The sequence below is a fragment of the Coregonus clupeaformis genome, chromosome 1 (genome assembly GCF_020615455.1).
Source record: "Coregonus clupeaformis isolate EN_2021a chromosome 1, ASM2061545v1, whole genome shotgun sequence".
NCBI lineage: Eukaryota > Metazoa > Chordata > Actinopteri > Salmoniformes > Salmonidae > Coregonus > Coregonus clupeaformis.
In genome coordinates, this window is record NC_059192.1 from 71268184 (window position 1) to 71285060 (window position 16877).

The 16877-nt window shown below is 45.5% G+C and overlaps 1 protein-coding gene across 2 annotated transcripts in view; it reads right to left on the minus strand.

The window, feature by feature from the left end:
• The window catches only part of LOC121576289 (disks large homolog 5-like), a 104901-nt gene that overhangs the window by 32127 nt on the left and 55897 nt on the right, over positions 1-16877 (minus strand). For both annotated transcript variants that reach the window (XM_041889385.2, XM_045222541.1), the window contains exons 8-13: positions 16675-16830; positions 12106-12304; positions 11802-11915; positions 7151-7381; positions 643-827; positions 243-368 (exon numbers count right to left, since the gene is read on the minus strand). In XM_041889385.2, coding sequence (XP_041745319.2) covers positions 243-368; positions 643-827; positions 7151-7381; positions 11802-11915; positions 12106-12304; positions 16675-16830 — 1011 coding nt within the window. The remainder of the gene's footprint in view (positions 1-242; positions 369-642; positions 828-7150; positions 7382-11801; positions 11916-12105; positions 12305-16674; positions 16831-16877) is intronic.

Genomic DNA, 16877 nt, shown 5'->3' on the forward strand with positions numbered 1-16877 from the left:
TCAACCACTAGGTGGCAATAAAAACCTGGTTGTAAAGAACACTGTCAGAGCACCAAAACCTACAGTACTTCAAATCAAGTTACAGAACTGGCAAAGTTACATAATAGGGTTATATTCCTCTGTACTGTAAATAGTTTTGAGAGGTTTATATTCTGAAGATAAAGGGATGTGGAGGGATGGATGGATGGCGAAATGGAGAGATGGAGGGATGGATGGATGATGTGGAGGGATGACTAACTGACTTGAGCTCCTTGAGTTCGCGTGATGCGTCGTTTTTCTGTTTCCTGGTATCGTCCAGGTTCCTCAAGGCATCTGCCAGGTCGCTCACCGCTCGGTCCCTCTCTCTCCTCAGGTTGTCACATAACGTCCTGACAGACACACACACACGACGTCATCTAAATCTATTCATTCATTACCTTTCAGGCTTGTCCAATTTTCTGTAAATATCCAATAATCACCCAATCTTCTCTGGAAATTTAAGACAGAGCCTTTCAACACTTGTAATTTTTCAGCACTGGCCACTGATCCTTGAGTCTTCAATATTAATATACTGTGAGTTTCTTAGCTATCATCCTGTTGGCTTCCTGACAGGTTCTAGAGGCCACGTGCTATGGGATGCAGGATGTTTCTCTCTCTACTCACCGAATGCTCTCTCTCTCTGCCACTATCTTGTCTCTCTCCTGAAAGGCCCAGTCGCGTCGACACTTGGCCACCTCGGCCTCCTGCGTCGCCTCCTTCAGCTCCTGAGACATGGCTTCATACTGCTTCCTCAGCACCTCTATCTCCTTGTTGGCCCGCTCCATGTCCAGGGTGGTCGAGTCTTGTTTCTGATGGGGAGGAAATAGGTGTAGATTGAAGTTGCCCCTAGATGCTGATCTTGGTTTAGCTAAGGTAAGATTGGGGGAGGGGAAGCTGATCCTAGATCTGTACCTAGGGGAAACTTTACCCCGGAGCGAGGAAATACACAACTATATGACACATTGTTTTTATGATGAACTACACTCATTGGCCAGTTTATTAGGTACACCTATCTAGTACTGGGTCGGACCCCCCTTTGCCTCCAGAACAGCCTGAATTCTTCGGGGCTTTGAAACATTGCTCAATTGGTATCAAGGTACCTAACGTGTGCCAGGATAACATTCCCCAAACCATTACACCACCATCACCCACCGCCACCAGCCTGTACCGTTGACACCAGGTAGGATGGCGTCATGTACTCATGCTGCTTACGCCAGATCCTGACTCTGCCATCAGCATGATGCAATAGGAACTGGGATTTGTCGGACCAGGCGATGTTTTTCCACTCCTCAATTGTCCATTGTCTTGTTTTTAGCTGATAGGAGTGAAACCCGGTGTGGTCGTCTGTTGCAATAGCCCATCTGTGACAAGGATCAACGAGTTGTGTGATCCGAGATGCCGTTCTGCACTCCACTGTTGTACTGCGCCGTTATTTGTGTGTTTTTGGCCCGCCTGTTAGCTTGCACGATTCTTGTCATTCTCCTTCGACCTCTCTCATCAACAAGCTGTTTTCGCCCACAGGACTGCCGCTGACTGGATGTTTTTTGTTTGTCGCACAATTCTCAGTAAATCCTAGGCACTGTCGTGTGTGAAAAGCCCAGGAGGCCAGCCGTTTCTGAGATACTGGAACCGGCTCGCCTGGCACTGCCGCACTCAGTCACTTAGGTCACTCTTTTGCCCATTGTAACGTTCAATCGAACAGTAACTGAATGCCTAGATGCCCGTCTGCCTGCTTTACAGTATATAGCAAGCCACGGCCACATGACTCACTTTAGGAGCGAACAATTTTCATGAACGGGGTGGTGTACCTAATAAACTGTCCACAAAGTGTATATTTCAAGCGCACAACTTCTTTCAGAAGAAAATATTAGATGAATGTGTTTCCTCATGAAGAAAATTTCTATTGGGAGTTAGTATTTCAGTTCCAACTTCCTGATTTGATTGAATTGAAAATGGAATTGACCCCAACTGACGTGTTGTGTAACATTTTGTTTGAGTGCATCCTATGGATTAGATTACAGATTTGGCTGTGAAGTGGGACATACAGGAGACAGAGACGTGACAGCTGGTTGTACTTTTTTCATTCCAGCTGTGCTGTGCCCTTTACCCAGCATAACCCTGCCAAGCAGGTGCCACATAGCAGGGGGTTCATAAAAGATTATCCAGCCAGCCACCACCATGGCAGCAGGGAATGGGACGATTTTAAAAATAGAAAGACACCACCAATTCTACCACAGTATTTCTGCGTCCCAAATGGCACCCTATTCCCTGTGTGTGTATACATACATACATACATACATACATACATACATACATACATACATACATACATACATACATACATACATACATACATACATACATACATACATACATACATACATACATATAAATAATCAGTGGGGGCTGCTGAGGAGAGGACGGCTCATAGTAATGGCTGAAACCATGTGTTTGATGTATTTGATACCATTCCACTCATTCTGCTTCTGCAACTACCACGAGCCCATTCTCCCCAATTAAGGTAACACCAACCTGTGATATATACAGTGCATTCGGAAATAATTCAGACCCCTTGACTTTTCCCACATTTTGTTACGTTACAGCCTTATTCTAACATTTATTAAATAAATAAAAATCCTCATCAACCTACACACAATACCCCATAATGACAAAGTGAAAACAGGTTTTTAGACATTTCTGCAAAATATTTTAAAAATACCTTATTTACTTAAGTATTCAGACCCTTTACTATGAGACTCAAAATTGAGCTCAGGTGCATCCTGTTTCCATTGATCATCCTTGAGATGTTTCCACAACTTGATTGGAGTCCACCTGTGGTAAATTCAATTGATTGGACATGATTTGGAAAGGCACACAACAGTCTATATAAGGTCCCACAGTTGACAGTGCATGTCAGAGCAAAAAAACAAGCCACGAGGTCGAAGAAATTCTCTGTAGAGCTCCGAGACAGGATTGTGTCGAGGCACAGATCTGGGGAAGTGTACCAAAAGATTTCTGAACACAGTGAACACAGTGGCCGCCATCATTCTTAAATGGAAGAAGTTTGGAACCATCAAGACTCTTCCTAGAGCTGGCCGCCCGGCCAAACTGAGCAATGGGGGGGAGAAGGGACTTGGTCAGGGAGATGACAAAGAACCCGATGGTCACTCTGACAGAGCTCCAGAGCTCCTCTGTGGAATGGGAAAACCTTCCAGAAGGACAAACATCTCTGCAGCACTCCACCAATCAGGTCTTTATGGTAGAGTGGCCAGACGGAAGCCACTCCTCAGTAAAAGGCACATGACAGCCTGCTTGGAGTTTGCCAAAAGGCACCTAAAGGACTCTCAGACTATGAGAAACAAGATTCTCTGGTCTGATGAAACCAAGATTGAACTCTTTGGACTGAATGCCAAGCGTCACGTCTGGAGGAAACCTGGCACCATTCCCTACAGTGAAGCATGGTGGTGGCAGGATCATGCTGTGGAGATGTTTTTCAGCGGCAGGGGCTGGGAGACTAGTCAAGAATGAGGGAAAGATGAACGGAGCAATGTACAGAGAGATCCTTGATGAAAACCTGCTCCAGAGCACTCAGGACCTCAGACTGGGGCAAAGGTTCACCTTCCAACAGGACAACGACCCTAAGCACACAGCCAAGACAACGCAAGAGTGGCTTCGGGACAAGTCTCTGAATGTCCTTGAGTGGCCCAGCCAGAGCCCGGACTTGAACCCGATCTAACATCTCTGGAGAGACCTGAAAATAGCTGTGCAGCAACGCTCCCCATCCAACCTGACAGAGCTTGAGAGGATCTGCATAGAAGAATGGGAGAAACTCCCCAAATACAGGTGTGCCAAGCTTGTAGCGTCATACCCAAGAATACTCAAGGCTGTAATCGCTGCCAAAGGTGCTTTAACAAAGTACTGAGTAAAGGGTCTGAATACTTGTCTGAATATAAATGTTATATTTCAGTTTTTTATTTGTTATAAATTTGCAAAAATTTCTAAAACCAGTTTATGCTTTGTCATTATGTTTGTAGATTGATGAGGGGAAAAAAACAATTTAATCAATTTTAGAATAAGGCTGTAACGTAACGATATGTGGAAAAAGTCAAGGGGTCTGAATACTTTCCGAATGCAGTATATATACAGTTGAAGTCGGAAGTTTACATATACCTTAGCCAAATACATTTAAACTCAGTTTTTCACAATTCCTGACATTTAATCCTAGTAACAATTCCCTGTTTTAGGTCAGTTAGGATCACCACTTTATTTTAAGAATGTGAAATGTCAGAATAATAGTAGAGAGAATGATTTATTTCAGGTTTTATTTATTTCATCACATTCCCAGTTGGTCAGAAGGTTACATACACTCAATTAGTATTTGGTAGCATTGCCTTTAAATTGTTTAACTTGGGTCAAACATTTCGGGTAGCCTTCCACAAGCTTCCCACAATAGGTTGGGTGAATTTTTGGCCCATTCCTCCTGACAGAGCTGGTGTAACTGAGTCAGGTTCGTAGGCCTCCTTGCTCGCACACGCTTTTTCAGTTCTGCCCACAAATGTTCTATAGGATTGAGGTCAGGGCTTTGTGATGGCCACTCCAATACCTTGACTTTGTTGCCCTTAAGCCATTTTGCCACAACTTTGGAAGTATGCTTGGGGTCATTGTCCATTTGAAAGACCCATTTGCGACCAAGCTTGAACTTCCTGACTGATGTCTTGAGATATTGCTTCAATATATCCACATCATTTTCCTTCCTCATGATGCCATCTATTTTGTGAAGTGCACCAGTCCCTCCTGCAGCAAAGCACCCCCACAGCATGATGCTGCCACCCCCGTGCTTCACGGTTGGGATGGTGTTCTTCGGCTTGCAAGTAACCCCCTTTTTCCTCCAAACATAACGATGGTCATTATGGCCAAACAGTTCTATTTTTGTTTCATCAGACCAGAGGACATTTCTCCCAAAAGTACGATCTTTGTCCCCATGTGCAGTTGCAAACCGTAGTCTGGCTTTTTTATGGCGGTTTTGGAGCAGTGGCTTCTTCCTTGCTGAGCGGCCTTTCAGGTCATGTCGATATATGACTCGTTTTACTGTGGATATAGATACTTTTGTACCTGTTTCCTCCAGCATCTTCACAAGGTCCTTTGCTGTTGTTCTGGGATTGATTTGCATATTTCGCACCAAAGTACGTTCATCTCTAGGAGACAGAACGTGTCTCCTTCCTGAGCGGTATGACGGCTGCGTGGTCCCATGGTGTTTATACTTGCATACTATTGTTTGTACAGATGAACGTGGTACCTTAAGGCGTTTGGAAATTGCTCCCAAGGATGAACTAGACTTGTGGAAGTCTACAATTTCTTTTCTGAGGTCTTGGCTGATTTCTTTAGATTTTCCCATGATGTCAAGCTAAGAGGCACTGAGTTTGAAGGTAGGTCTTGAAATACATCCACAGGTACACCTCCAATTGACTCAAATTATGTCAATTAGCCTATCAGAAGATTCTAACGCCATGACATCATTTTCTGGAATTTCCCAAGCTGTTTAAAGGCACCGTCAACTTAGTGTATGTAAACTTCTGACCCACTTGAATTGTGATACAGTGAATTATAAGTGAAATAATCAGTCTGTAAACAATTGTTGGAAAAATTACTTGTGTCATGCACAAAGTAGATGTCCTAACCGACTTGCCAAAACTATAGTTTGTTAACAAGAAATTTGTGGAGTGGTTGAAAAACGAGTTTTAATGACTCCAACCTAAGTGTATGTAAACTTCCGACTTCAACTGTAGTTAACTACTTTTGACCACAGCCCTATGGTGCCGGGTCAAAAGTAGTATATAGCACTATATAGGGAATAGGGTGCCATTTGGGACACAGACTATGTTTAAGCCTCTCTCTGCATGCTTCAAAGCGTAACACTGATACTGGGGATGTGATGCTGAGCAATAGTAGAAGTGAAGCATTGGGGCATTGAATTATGGTCCAGAGTAAATCAATCCCGTTCCATTTCCTGTGTTTACTGTGGTTGTTGGGCAGTAATGAAGTGCTTTGTATAGCGGCAGGCAGCACTTTTATACCCACTATGTGTCAAAGTCAGATAAATGCTTTCCACTTCAATTGCTGGTAATTTCCTAATGCAGGGATCTTCTGACTTCTACCTCTGTCGTAAATTCTACAAGACTATCAGAGAGAGAAAGCTTGACACAAAATTAAATGATGCTGGGACAAATGTGTTGTAAGAGCCTTGGAGAAGAGTTTCAGCAGTGTCTGCAGAGGGGATTCAGAGAGGACAGTATGGGATGAAGTGATTTGTGATAATGGTAAGAATAAGATGAATGCTTTAGTCTTTATCTTCACCTCAACACAGACGGACTATAAACTATAAACCAACAACTACAGTATACAGCAGGGATCATCAACTAGATTCAGCCGCGGGATGATTTTTTTCTGGAGCGGATGGTCGGGCGGCTGGAACATAATTGCAAATCATTTGTAGACTGCAAGTTGACCGTAAGAAGCCCAAACAGTTATAATATTTGACTAAAGCATAATGATTTCAAACCTTGCTTACATTTGTATACATTCACGTCTCTCTATTATGCATGGGAATATTTAGAACATATTTCCAAAATTAAAATCACTTGGAGATGATTTCCTGGTGTTTTTACAGTCTTATGGCCAACAACAAAAAATGTAATCTTTTTTTTGTTGTTGCTCAGGGCCAAATTCGACCCGTGGGCTGCCAGTTGGGGAACCCTGGTATACACCTATATGTCTATCTGAACGGTCCTGTGATGTGTTGTACATAAGTGAAGTGTTATATGTCTTGTGTTTTTGATTTGGTGTATTACGTGTTTGTCAGGAGTGCCTGTATGTTGCAGGACAATGAAGTATTCAATCAATTAATCCTGTCTAGCCTGTATGGCCTGCCTATTTCAGCAGCTGGTCTTGCATTTACATTTACATAACATTTATATTTTAGTCAGTTAGCAGATGCTCTTATCCAGGGCGACTTACAGTTAGTGCATCCATCTTAAGGTAGCTAGGTGAGACAACAACATTTCTCAGTCATAGTAAGTATATACAGGTGTGTTTAAGGTGTGTGTGTCGTACTGATCTCAGATGTGTGTGTTACCTGTCTAGTCTGGTAGTATTCTCTCAGTAGCTGGTCTCTCTGTATGATAGCCTCTGTCCTCTCCTTGCGGGCCACGTCTCTCTCCTCCCGGATCGTCTGGATGTCTTTACAGGCCTGGCTCAGCTCCTTCTGGGCCTCAGCCTTGTCCTTCACCTCGTGGCAGCACTTCTCCAACAGCTCATTCTTCTCACAGATAGCTCTGTCTCGGTCGATCAGCGCCGAACCAAGCTCCTTCAGCACAAAGAAGACAGCAATTAGTTCACGAACTTAAAGGGCAACTGCAGTGGAAAAAACAAGAAAGAAAAAGAGCCATATCATGAGGTTCCTTGGTGTTCTGGTCATTTGTCAGCTTGTTGGTGGTGTTTCTATCATGCCATGGCCTTTTATAATAGGTTGAAGATGTGCAAGAAGACTTGGAAGGCTTGCAAACTAGCTTATACATTCAGGTGTTTCATACTATTGAATGGCAGCTAATTGATTCTCTCTTATCGATGTGTTACTCCATTTTTTTAAAATCAGAAATGAACACCATGACTCTGAATCTGCACACATAAGTTCAACTGAGAGGAAATTTCAGCCATGAATACTGTGCATATAGAGCCATGGCCTTACCTGGCCTTACACAAACAAAATTAAGTTTAGATTTGTTCTTAAAGGGAACAATTGCTTGTCACTGTAGTGGTACCCTGTAAGGTACAGGTAAATGCCAAAATAAAGGAAACACCAACATAAAGTGTCTTAATAGGGCATTGTGTCACGATCGTCATAATGATTGGACCAAGGCGCAGCGTGATATGCGTACATCTTTAATAGGTACTTTTCAAATACAACAAAAACAAAACGATACGTGAAGTCCTCGGTCATACACAAACCTACACGGAACAAGATCCCACAAATAACAAGTGCACAAAATGCTGCCTAAGTATGGTTCCCAATCAGAGACAACAAGCAACAGCTGATTCTCGTTGTCTCTGATTGAGAACCACCCCGGCCAACATAGAAACACAACCTAGAACAGAACATAGAAAACGAAACATAGACACTACACAAAGAAACTAACACCCTGGCTCAACATACAAGAGTCCCCAGAGCCATACAAGAGTCCCCAAAGGCGCGGACTGCGACCGCGCCAACATAAACCCAACAGGGGAGGGGCCGGTGGGCATTCCACCTCGGAGGCGGATCCGGCTCTGGGCGTGACCACCACCCTCTAACAACCCCCCTTTAGCGCCCCTGGTCTGGTCCCGCTGGCTGGAGCTGGACTGGACATCGGTGGAGCGGATTGCTTAGGCTCCGGTGTGGAGCAGCTGACCAGGCACCGGTGAAACAGGCACGGGCTGTGCCGGACTGACGACGCGCACCAAAAGGCTTGGTGCGGGGAGCAGGGACGGGCCGGACCGGGCTGGCGACGCGCACCATTGGCTTGGTGCGGGGAGCAGGATCGGGCCGGACCGGGCTGACGAAGCGCACCATTGGCTTGGTGCGGGGAGCAGGAACGGGTCGGGCTGGCGACGCGCACAATTGGCTTGGTGCGGGGAGCAGGAACGGGCCTGGCCGGGCTGGCGACGCGCACCATTGGCTTGGTGCGAGGGGAGGAACAGGCCGGGCAGGGCTGGCGACGCGCACCATAGGCTTGGTGCGAGGAGCAGGAACAGGCCGGGCCGGGCTGGCGACGCGCACCACAGGCTTGGTGCGAGGGGCAGGAACAGGCCGGGCCGGGCTGGCGACGCGCATCACAGGCTTGGTGCGGGGAGCAGGAACAGGCCGGACCGGGCTGTGGAGACGGACTGGAGGTCTGGAGCGAAGAGCTGACACAACCCGTCCTGGCTGAATGCCTATTTTTACACACTCTGTGTGAGGCATCAGCACAGGACGTACAGGGCTGTGTACTCGTACTGGCACTACAGCACGTGACACTGGCGCAGGATATCCGGGACCGAGGAGGGGTACTGGAGGCCACGAGCGTTGAGCCGGCACACTCCGTCCTGGCTGCATGCCCACCTTAGCACGACACGTGCGTGGTGCTCGCACAGGACGTACCGGACTGTGCCGGACCACTCGCGGCACAGTACGCAGCTCCGCATACCTCGGAACCTGCCCAGTCTCACGCTGCCTAGCCTGAGTATGGGGAGTTGGCTCTGCTCTACCTCTAGGCTCCGCCAACCTCCCTTCCAGCCCCCCAAACCCGGTGGCCTCCTAATCCACAAACTTGCCCAGTAGCTGCCTCCAGCAGCCCAGTCGTCCATGCCGTGTGCCCCCCCAAAAACATTTCTTGGGGTTGGTTGCCTCTTGCGTGTCTGACGTCGGCCCGGTTGGCGCCGCTGCTCCTCTCTATGGCGCGCCTCCACCGTCTCCTCCCACGGACGGCGATCCATTCCGGCCTGGATTTCCTCCCAAGTCCAGGACCCCTGCCCGTCCAAGATCTCCTCCCAAGTCCAGGCTGTCGGCTCCTGGACACGCTGCTTGGTCCTGTTTTGGTGGGATCTTCTGTCACGATCGTCATAATGATTGGACCAAGGCGCAGCGTGATATGTGTACATCTTTAATAGGTACTTTTCAAATACAACAAAAACAACAAAACGATACGTGAAGTCCTCGGTCATACACAAACCTACACGGAACAAGATCCCACGAATAACAAGTGCACAAAAGGCTGCCTAAGTATGGTCCCCAATCAGAGACAACAAGCAACAGCTGATTCTCGTTGCCTCTGATTGAGAACCACCCCGGCCAACATAGAAACACAACCTAGAACAGAACATAGAAAACGAAACATAGACACTACACAAAGAAACTAACACCCTGGCTCAACATACAAGAGTCCCCAGAGCCAGGGCGTGACACATTGGGCCACCATGATCCAGAACAGCTTCAATGCACCTAGGTATAGATTCTACAAGTGTCTGGAACTCTATTGGAGGGATGTGACACATTTACATTTACATCATTTAGCAGACGCTCTTATCCAGAGCGACTTAGTTAGTGAGTGCATACATTTTTCATACTGGCCCCCCGTGGGAATCGAACCCACAACCCTGGCGTTGCAAGCGCCATGCTCTACCAACTGAGCTACACGGGAGGCTCTTTCATTCTTCCACGAGAAATTCTATCATTTAATTTGGTGTTTTGTTGATGATGGTGGAAAATGCTGTCTCAGGCACCGCTCCAGAATCTCCCATATAAGTGTTAAATTGGGTTGAGAGCAGAGGGGTATACTACGTACCTGGTTTGAGGAGTTAGTGAGGTAACTTTGGTCAACTCTGAGTTCAACTTGGGATAACCGGTAGCACGGAAGTGGCTCATCTTTTAGCCAGGTACATTTCTATGGCAACGAATGCTTCAAAACTAACCTTCTCCGGGGCAGGCTAACTCAGGGCTAACTCCATTTATCCTGAATGAAGTGTCTGAACCACGAGTTGAGCACCAATGAAATCAGATTCCCTCCATTCCATTCTCTCCTCTTCTGGGCCTCATTTTCAATCCTGTGGCATTCACCAAGTGAGTTTCTAGGCGAATGTTATAATTTATGACAATATATACATATCAGTGGAGGCTGGTGGGAGGAGCCATAGGAGGACGGGCTCATTGTAATGGCTGGAATGGAATTAATGGAATGGAGTCGAACATGTGGTTTCCATATGTTTGATACCGTTCCATTCATGCCATTACAATGAGCCTGTCCTCCTATAGCTCCTCCCACCAGCCTCCACTGATACATACATATCTCATAAGGCCTTATTTTAAAACCTAGTTTTACCCTAATACAGTGGCCTGAAATTCCTGGTTTACAGGCCACATCAGGCCTGTAAGTCACATTATGCTGGCTTGCAAAGTGATGTGTAATTCCTATTGGAATCAAGCCAGAGTTAAGATAGCCAACAGTTGGATTTTTTATTCACCCACAGCATTGATAAAGGAGACTACCTAAACCATTTAAACTGGAACAACCATTTCAGTAACGGGTGCAATAAATCTAACTAAATGATTGGATTAGTTTAGAAAAATGTATGTTATTTATCTTTGTGTAGCATAAGATTAATCAGTCAATCAATGTAAATGCAAAAACACAGATATTAAAACAATTCTTAAAAATCTACCTGCAGTAGAGCATGCTGGGAAACTTGAGGGTACCACCACAGTGACAAAGCCGTTAATTCCTTTTAAGTGGCAAAAATCCATCATTGTACCTTATAGTGGGTACAAATATGTACCTTTCTTCAACACATTGCTTTTTTGCTAAGCAAAGGTACAGATCAGTACCATCAAGAATTGAGGGTACACAAAATACGTTTGAATCCTGGGAAACAGAAATGTACCTTCACCGTATGTTGAAAATACCTAATAATAATAATAATAATAATAATAATAATAATAATATAATAATATAATGTTGTGATGATTGTACCTTTATATAAAAAATATTTGGTACAAAAATCTACCATTATACTAGATTATCTGCACATGTACCCTAAAAGGTACCGAACAATATCATGTGAGATCATATGTGTACCTCTGAAGGTACATGATGTGGATATTGATCTTTTGGTACCCCAGGGAATAATACTGTACCCTAACCGTACCCTTATTTCTGAGCGTGTACCACCCTTAGCGCTACATATAGATTGAGGTACAGATTGAGGCATTGCCTTACCTGGCGTAGTGCCTCCAACTCTTCGCTGGTCATCCTTTTCTCTGACGAGGTGTTCTTCAGTTTGGCCTCAGCCACCTCCAGCCCTGTCTGGAGCTTGTCCACCTCCTTGATCACCTGCTCCACACAAATACATACAGTAAACTTTACTTTATTACAGTTGTATTACAGTATTACTATTATACTTTATGTATTATTTATATAGACGGAAAAAAGCCTGCTGGCAAAATCTGGCAAATGTATAGAAATATGCATTGTCCCTATCCAATAAACCTAGTAAAGCAAAGAAAAAATATCACTCTCTGACCTGGTCCCTCTCGCTCATGATGAGTCTGTACTCGTTGAAGACCGAGTCCCTCTCCTCTTTGTACTTCTCACAGTCCTTAACAGCCTTCAGCTGCTGGGTCTTCAGCCGTGTGGTTTCTGTCTGCAGCCGTTCCATCTCCCTCTGTAGCTCCTTGTTCTGCGCTGCAGCCTTCGACAGCTCCGCCTGGGTCGAGTCAAACCTGACACAGTAACAGGACAGGGGGAGAGAGGTGGAGTCAAATCTGACACAGTAACAGGACAGGGGGGAGAGAGGTGGAGTCAAACCTGACACAGTAACAGGACATGGGGGAGAGAGGTGGGGTCAAACTTGACACAGTAACAGGACATGGGGGAGAGAGGTGGGGTCAAATCTGACACATTAACAGGAGAAGAAGTGGCGCCGGAGAAGATGGCTGCCGTTTTACAGCCCTCTAACCAATTGTACTATTATGTGTGTTTTTTCGCATTATTTGTAATTTATTCTGTACATAATGTTTCTGCCACCGTCTCTTATGACCAAAAAGAGCTTCTGGATATCAAGACAGTGATTACTCACCTCGTATTGGACGAAGATGTTTTATTCAACGAGCCGGACGCGAAGGATATCCTACAGACACCCGACAAGGCCAAAATCCCCGTCATTCGCATAAGTAAGAGACAGAGATACCGTGGATGTAGGTCGGGGTGCCTTGTAAGGATCCGACGGCGAGCGAGTAAACTGCCTCTTCTATCAATCCTATTAGCCAATGTTCAATCATTTGAGAACAAATTGGACGACCTAAGATTACGGTTATCCTACCAACGGGACATTAAAATCTGTAATATCTTATGTTTCACAGAGTCGTGGCTGAACGACGACATGGACAACATACAGCTGACGGGATATACGCTACATCGGCAGGATAGAACGGCTGACTCCGGTAAGACAGGGGTGGCGGTCTGTGTATATTTGTAAACAACAGCTGGTGCACAAAATCTAATACTAAGGAAGTCTCGAGGTTTTGCTCGGCTGAGGTAGAGTATCTCATGATAAGCTGTAGACCACACTATTTACCAAGAGACTTTTCATCTATATTTTTCGTAGCTGTCTATCTATCACCACAAACCGATGCTGGCATTAAGATTGCACTCAATGAGCTGTATAAGGCCATAAGTAAACAGGAAAACGCTCATCCAGAGGCGGCACTCCTAGTGACCAGGGAATTTAATGCAGGGAAACTTAAATCCGTTCTACCTCATTTCTACCAGCATGTTAAATGTGTAACCAGAGGAAAAAAACTCTAGACCACCTTTACTCCACACACAGAGACGCATAAAAAGCTCTCCCTCACCCTCCATTTGGCAAATCTGACCATAACTCTATCCTCCTGTTTCCTGCTTATAAGCAAAAACTAAAGCAGGATGCACCAGTGACTCGTTTAATAAAAAAGTGGTCAGATGATGCAGATGCTAAGCTACAGGACTGTTTTGCTAGCACAGACTGGAATATGTTCCGGGATTCTTCAGATAGCATTGAGGAGTACACCACATAAGTCACTGGCTTCATCAATAAGTGCATTGATGATGTCGTCCCCACAGTGACCGTACGTACATACCCCAACCAAAAGCCATGGATTACAGGCAACATCCGTACTGAGCTAAAGGGTAGAGCTGCCACTTTCAAGGAGCGGGACTCTAACCCGGTCGCTTATAAGATTGACTACAGCTCAGCGTTCAACACCATAGTGCCCTCAAAGCTCATCACTAAGCGAAGGATCCTGGGACTAAACACCTCCCTCTGCAACTGGATCCTGGACTTCCTGACGGGCCGCCCCCAGGTGGTAAGGGTAGGTAACAACACATCTGCCACACTGATCCTCAACACGGGGGCCCCTCAGGGGTGCGTGCTCAGTCCCCTCCTGTACTCTCTGTTCACCCATGACTGCATGGCCAGGCACGACTCCAACACCATCATTAAGTTTGCAGACGACACAACAGTGGTAGGCCTGATCACTGACAACGATGAGACAGCCTATAGGGAGGAGGTCCGAGACCTGGCCGTGTGGTGCCAGGATAACAACCTCTCCCTCAACGTGATCAGGACAAAGGAGATGATTGTGGACTACAGGAAAAAAAAGAGGACTGAGCACGCCCCCATTCTCACCGACGGGGCTGTAGTGGAACAGGTTGCGAGCTTCAAGTTCCTTGGTGTCCACATCACCAACAAACTATCATGGTCCGAACACACCAAGACAGTTGTGAAGAGGGCACGACAAAGCCTATTCCCCCTCAGGAGACTGAAAAGATTTGGCATGGGTCCTCAGATCCTCAAAAAGTTCTACAGCTGCACCATCGAGAGCATCCTGACTGCTTGCATCACCGCCTGGTATGGCAACTGCTCGGCCTCCGACCGCAAGGCACTACAGAGGGTAGTGCGTACAGCCCAGTACATCACTGGGGCCAAGCTTCCTGCCATCCAGGACCTCTATATCAGGCGGTGTCAGAGGAAGGCCCTCAAAATTGTCAAAGACTCCAGCCACCCTAGTTATAGACTGTTCTCTCTGCTACCGCACGGCAAGCGGTACCGGAGCGCCAAGTCTAGGTCCAAAAGGCTTCTCAACAGCTTCTACCCCCAAGCCATAAGACTCCTGAACAGCTAATCATTGCTACCCAGACTATTTGCACTGCCCCCCCACCCCCCTCTTTTACGCTGCTGCTTCTCTGTCTATTATTTATGCATAGTCACTTTAACTCTACCCACAAGTACATATTACCTCAATTACCTCGACTAGCCGGTGACCCCGCACATTGACTCTGCACCGGTACCCCCCTGTATATAGCCTCCCTACTGTTATTTTATTTTACTGCTGCTCTTTAGTTATTTGCTTTTATTTATTTTTACTTAACACTTAAAAAAATAAAAAAAACTTTAAATAATGCATTGTTGGTTAAGGGCTTGTAAGTAAGTTTCATTTCACTGTAATGTCTACACCTTTTGTATTCAGCGCATGTGGCAAATCAAATGTGATTTGATTTGATTTGACAGGGGGAGAGAGGTGGGGTCAAACCTGACACAGCAACAGGACAGGGGGGAAAGAGATGGAGTCAAACCTGACACAGTAACAGGACAGGGGGGAGAGAGATGGAGTCAAACCTGACACAGTAACAGGACAGGGGGGAGAGAGGTGGGGTCAAATCTGACACATTAACAGGACATGGGGGGAAAGAGATGGAGTCAAACCTGACACATTAACAGGACAGGGGGAGAGAGATGGAGTCAAACCTGACACAGTAACAGGACAGGGGGGAGAGAGGTTGAGTCAAACCTGACACAGTAACAGGACAGGGGTGAAAGAGGTTGTGTTTAGGGAACCAAGTATAGTATAATACAAACACTAGCCCTTTTATTAGAGTGGAACCTAGAAGAAGATAGTTGAAATGACAGGACAGGAGAGAGATAAGGGGATGAGGTATGATACAAACAAACGCAGCCCTTTTATGTGAATGAGAAGACAGAAAATAGCTCACAGTAAAAATAACTTCTTAAATATACAGCAATATCTGATTTTAAAAAGGCAACATATGATGAAGCTTGTCCAGTTGGCATCACAAAGGAAACTCTTAAACTAAGTAGCATAGATCTGCAATCACAGGCCTTCATCTCCTCTGGACTGAATTACTTCAAGCACTTCTGAGTGATTTATGAACAGTTATGAACACTTATGTAGTAGTGATGGGGGGAAAAAATACAGATGGTTACATATCATGAAATTATTTTGGACTATATTATATTGATACTTTGACTCCAAGTATCGATTTATAAATTTTTGCTAGGTAGCGTTAGCTACCGCTAGGAGGCTGTACCTGCGCCAAAACTCCAGTATGTTTCATCCTATAGCTTGTTCTCCATCGTCTTTTTAAATAGTGAGCCAAAATGTTTTCAGCACTTTTATTTCCATGACTGATCAAAACTAATTTTCACATGCACTCTCTCGCCTCGCTGCAGAAGATATATAGTGAGCAATATGTTTTGAACATTAAATCACAATAGCACACCACCTTGCAGCACGTCACCCTGCATCCCACTGCTGGCTTGACAAGATGCTGCTGGAAGTGGTGTTGGAGGGCCAGTAGAAGGCACTCTTTCTATGGTCTAAAATAAAACATCCCAATGTCCCAGGGCAGTGATTGGGGACATTGCCCTGTGAAGGGTGCCGTCTTTCAGGTGGGACTTTAAACGGGTGTCCTGACTCTGTGGTCACTAAAGATCCCATGGCACTTGTCTTAAGAGTAGGGGTGTTAACACCGGTGTCCTGGCTAAATTCCCAATATGGCCCTCATACCATCATGGCCACCTAATCATCCCCAGCTTCCAATAGGTTCATTCATCTCCCCTGTAACTGTAAATGAAAAAGTGTTCTCAGTCAACTTACCTGGTAAAATAAAGGGTAAAAAATAACTAAAACACAATACATATTGTATCGGCACCTAAGTATCATGATAATATTGTATCGTGAGGTCCCTGGCAATTCCCAACCCTATTATGGAGACAGGCAATTAAAGTTGACCTCTGTGCGTGCGTGTCTCTTACCTCCTCATAGAGGTAGAGTACTGTTGTTGGTAGTGTGTAGCAGTGTCTCTCTGCTTCAACAACATATCCATCTGTTTCTGTAGCCTCCTGTTCTCCTCCTCTGCCTGCTCCAGACGGCTCAGGTCTGTGTTGTGGTTGGCTGTCTTCTCATTGTACCTAGAATAATAGAATGAAACACGAAGGGAGAGTGAGCTTGTCCGAAG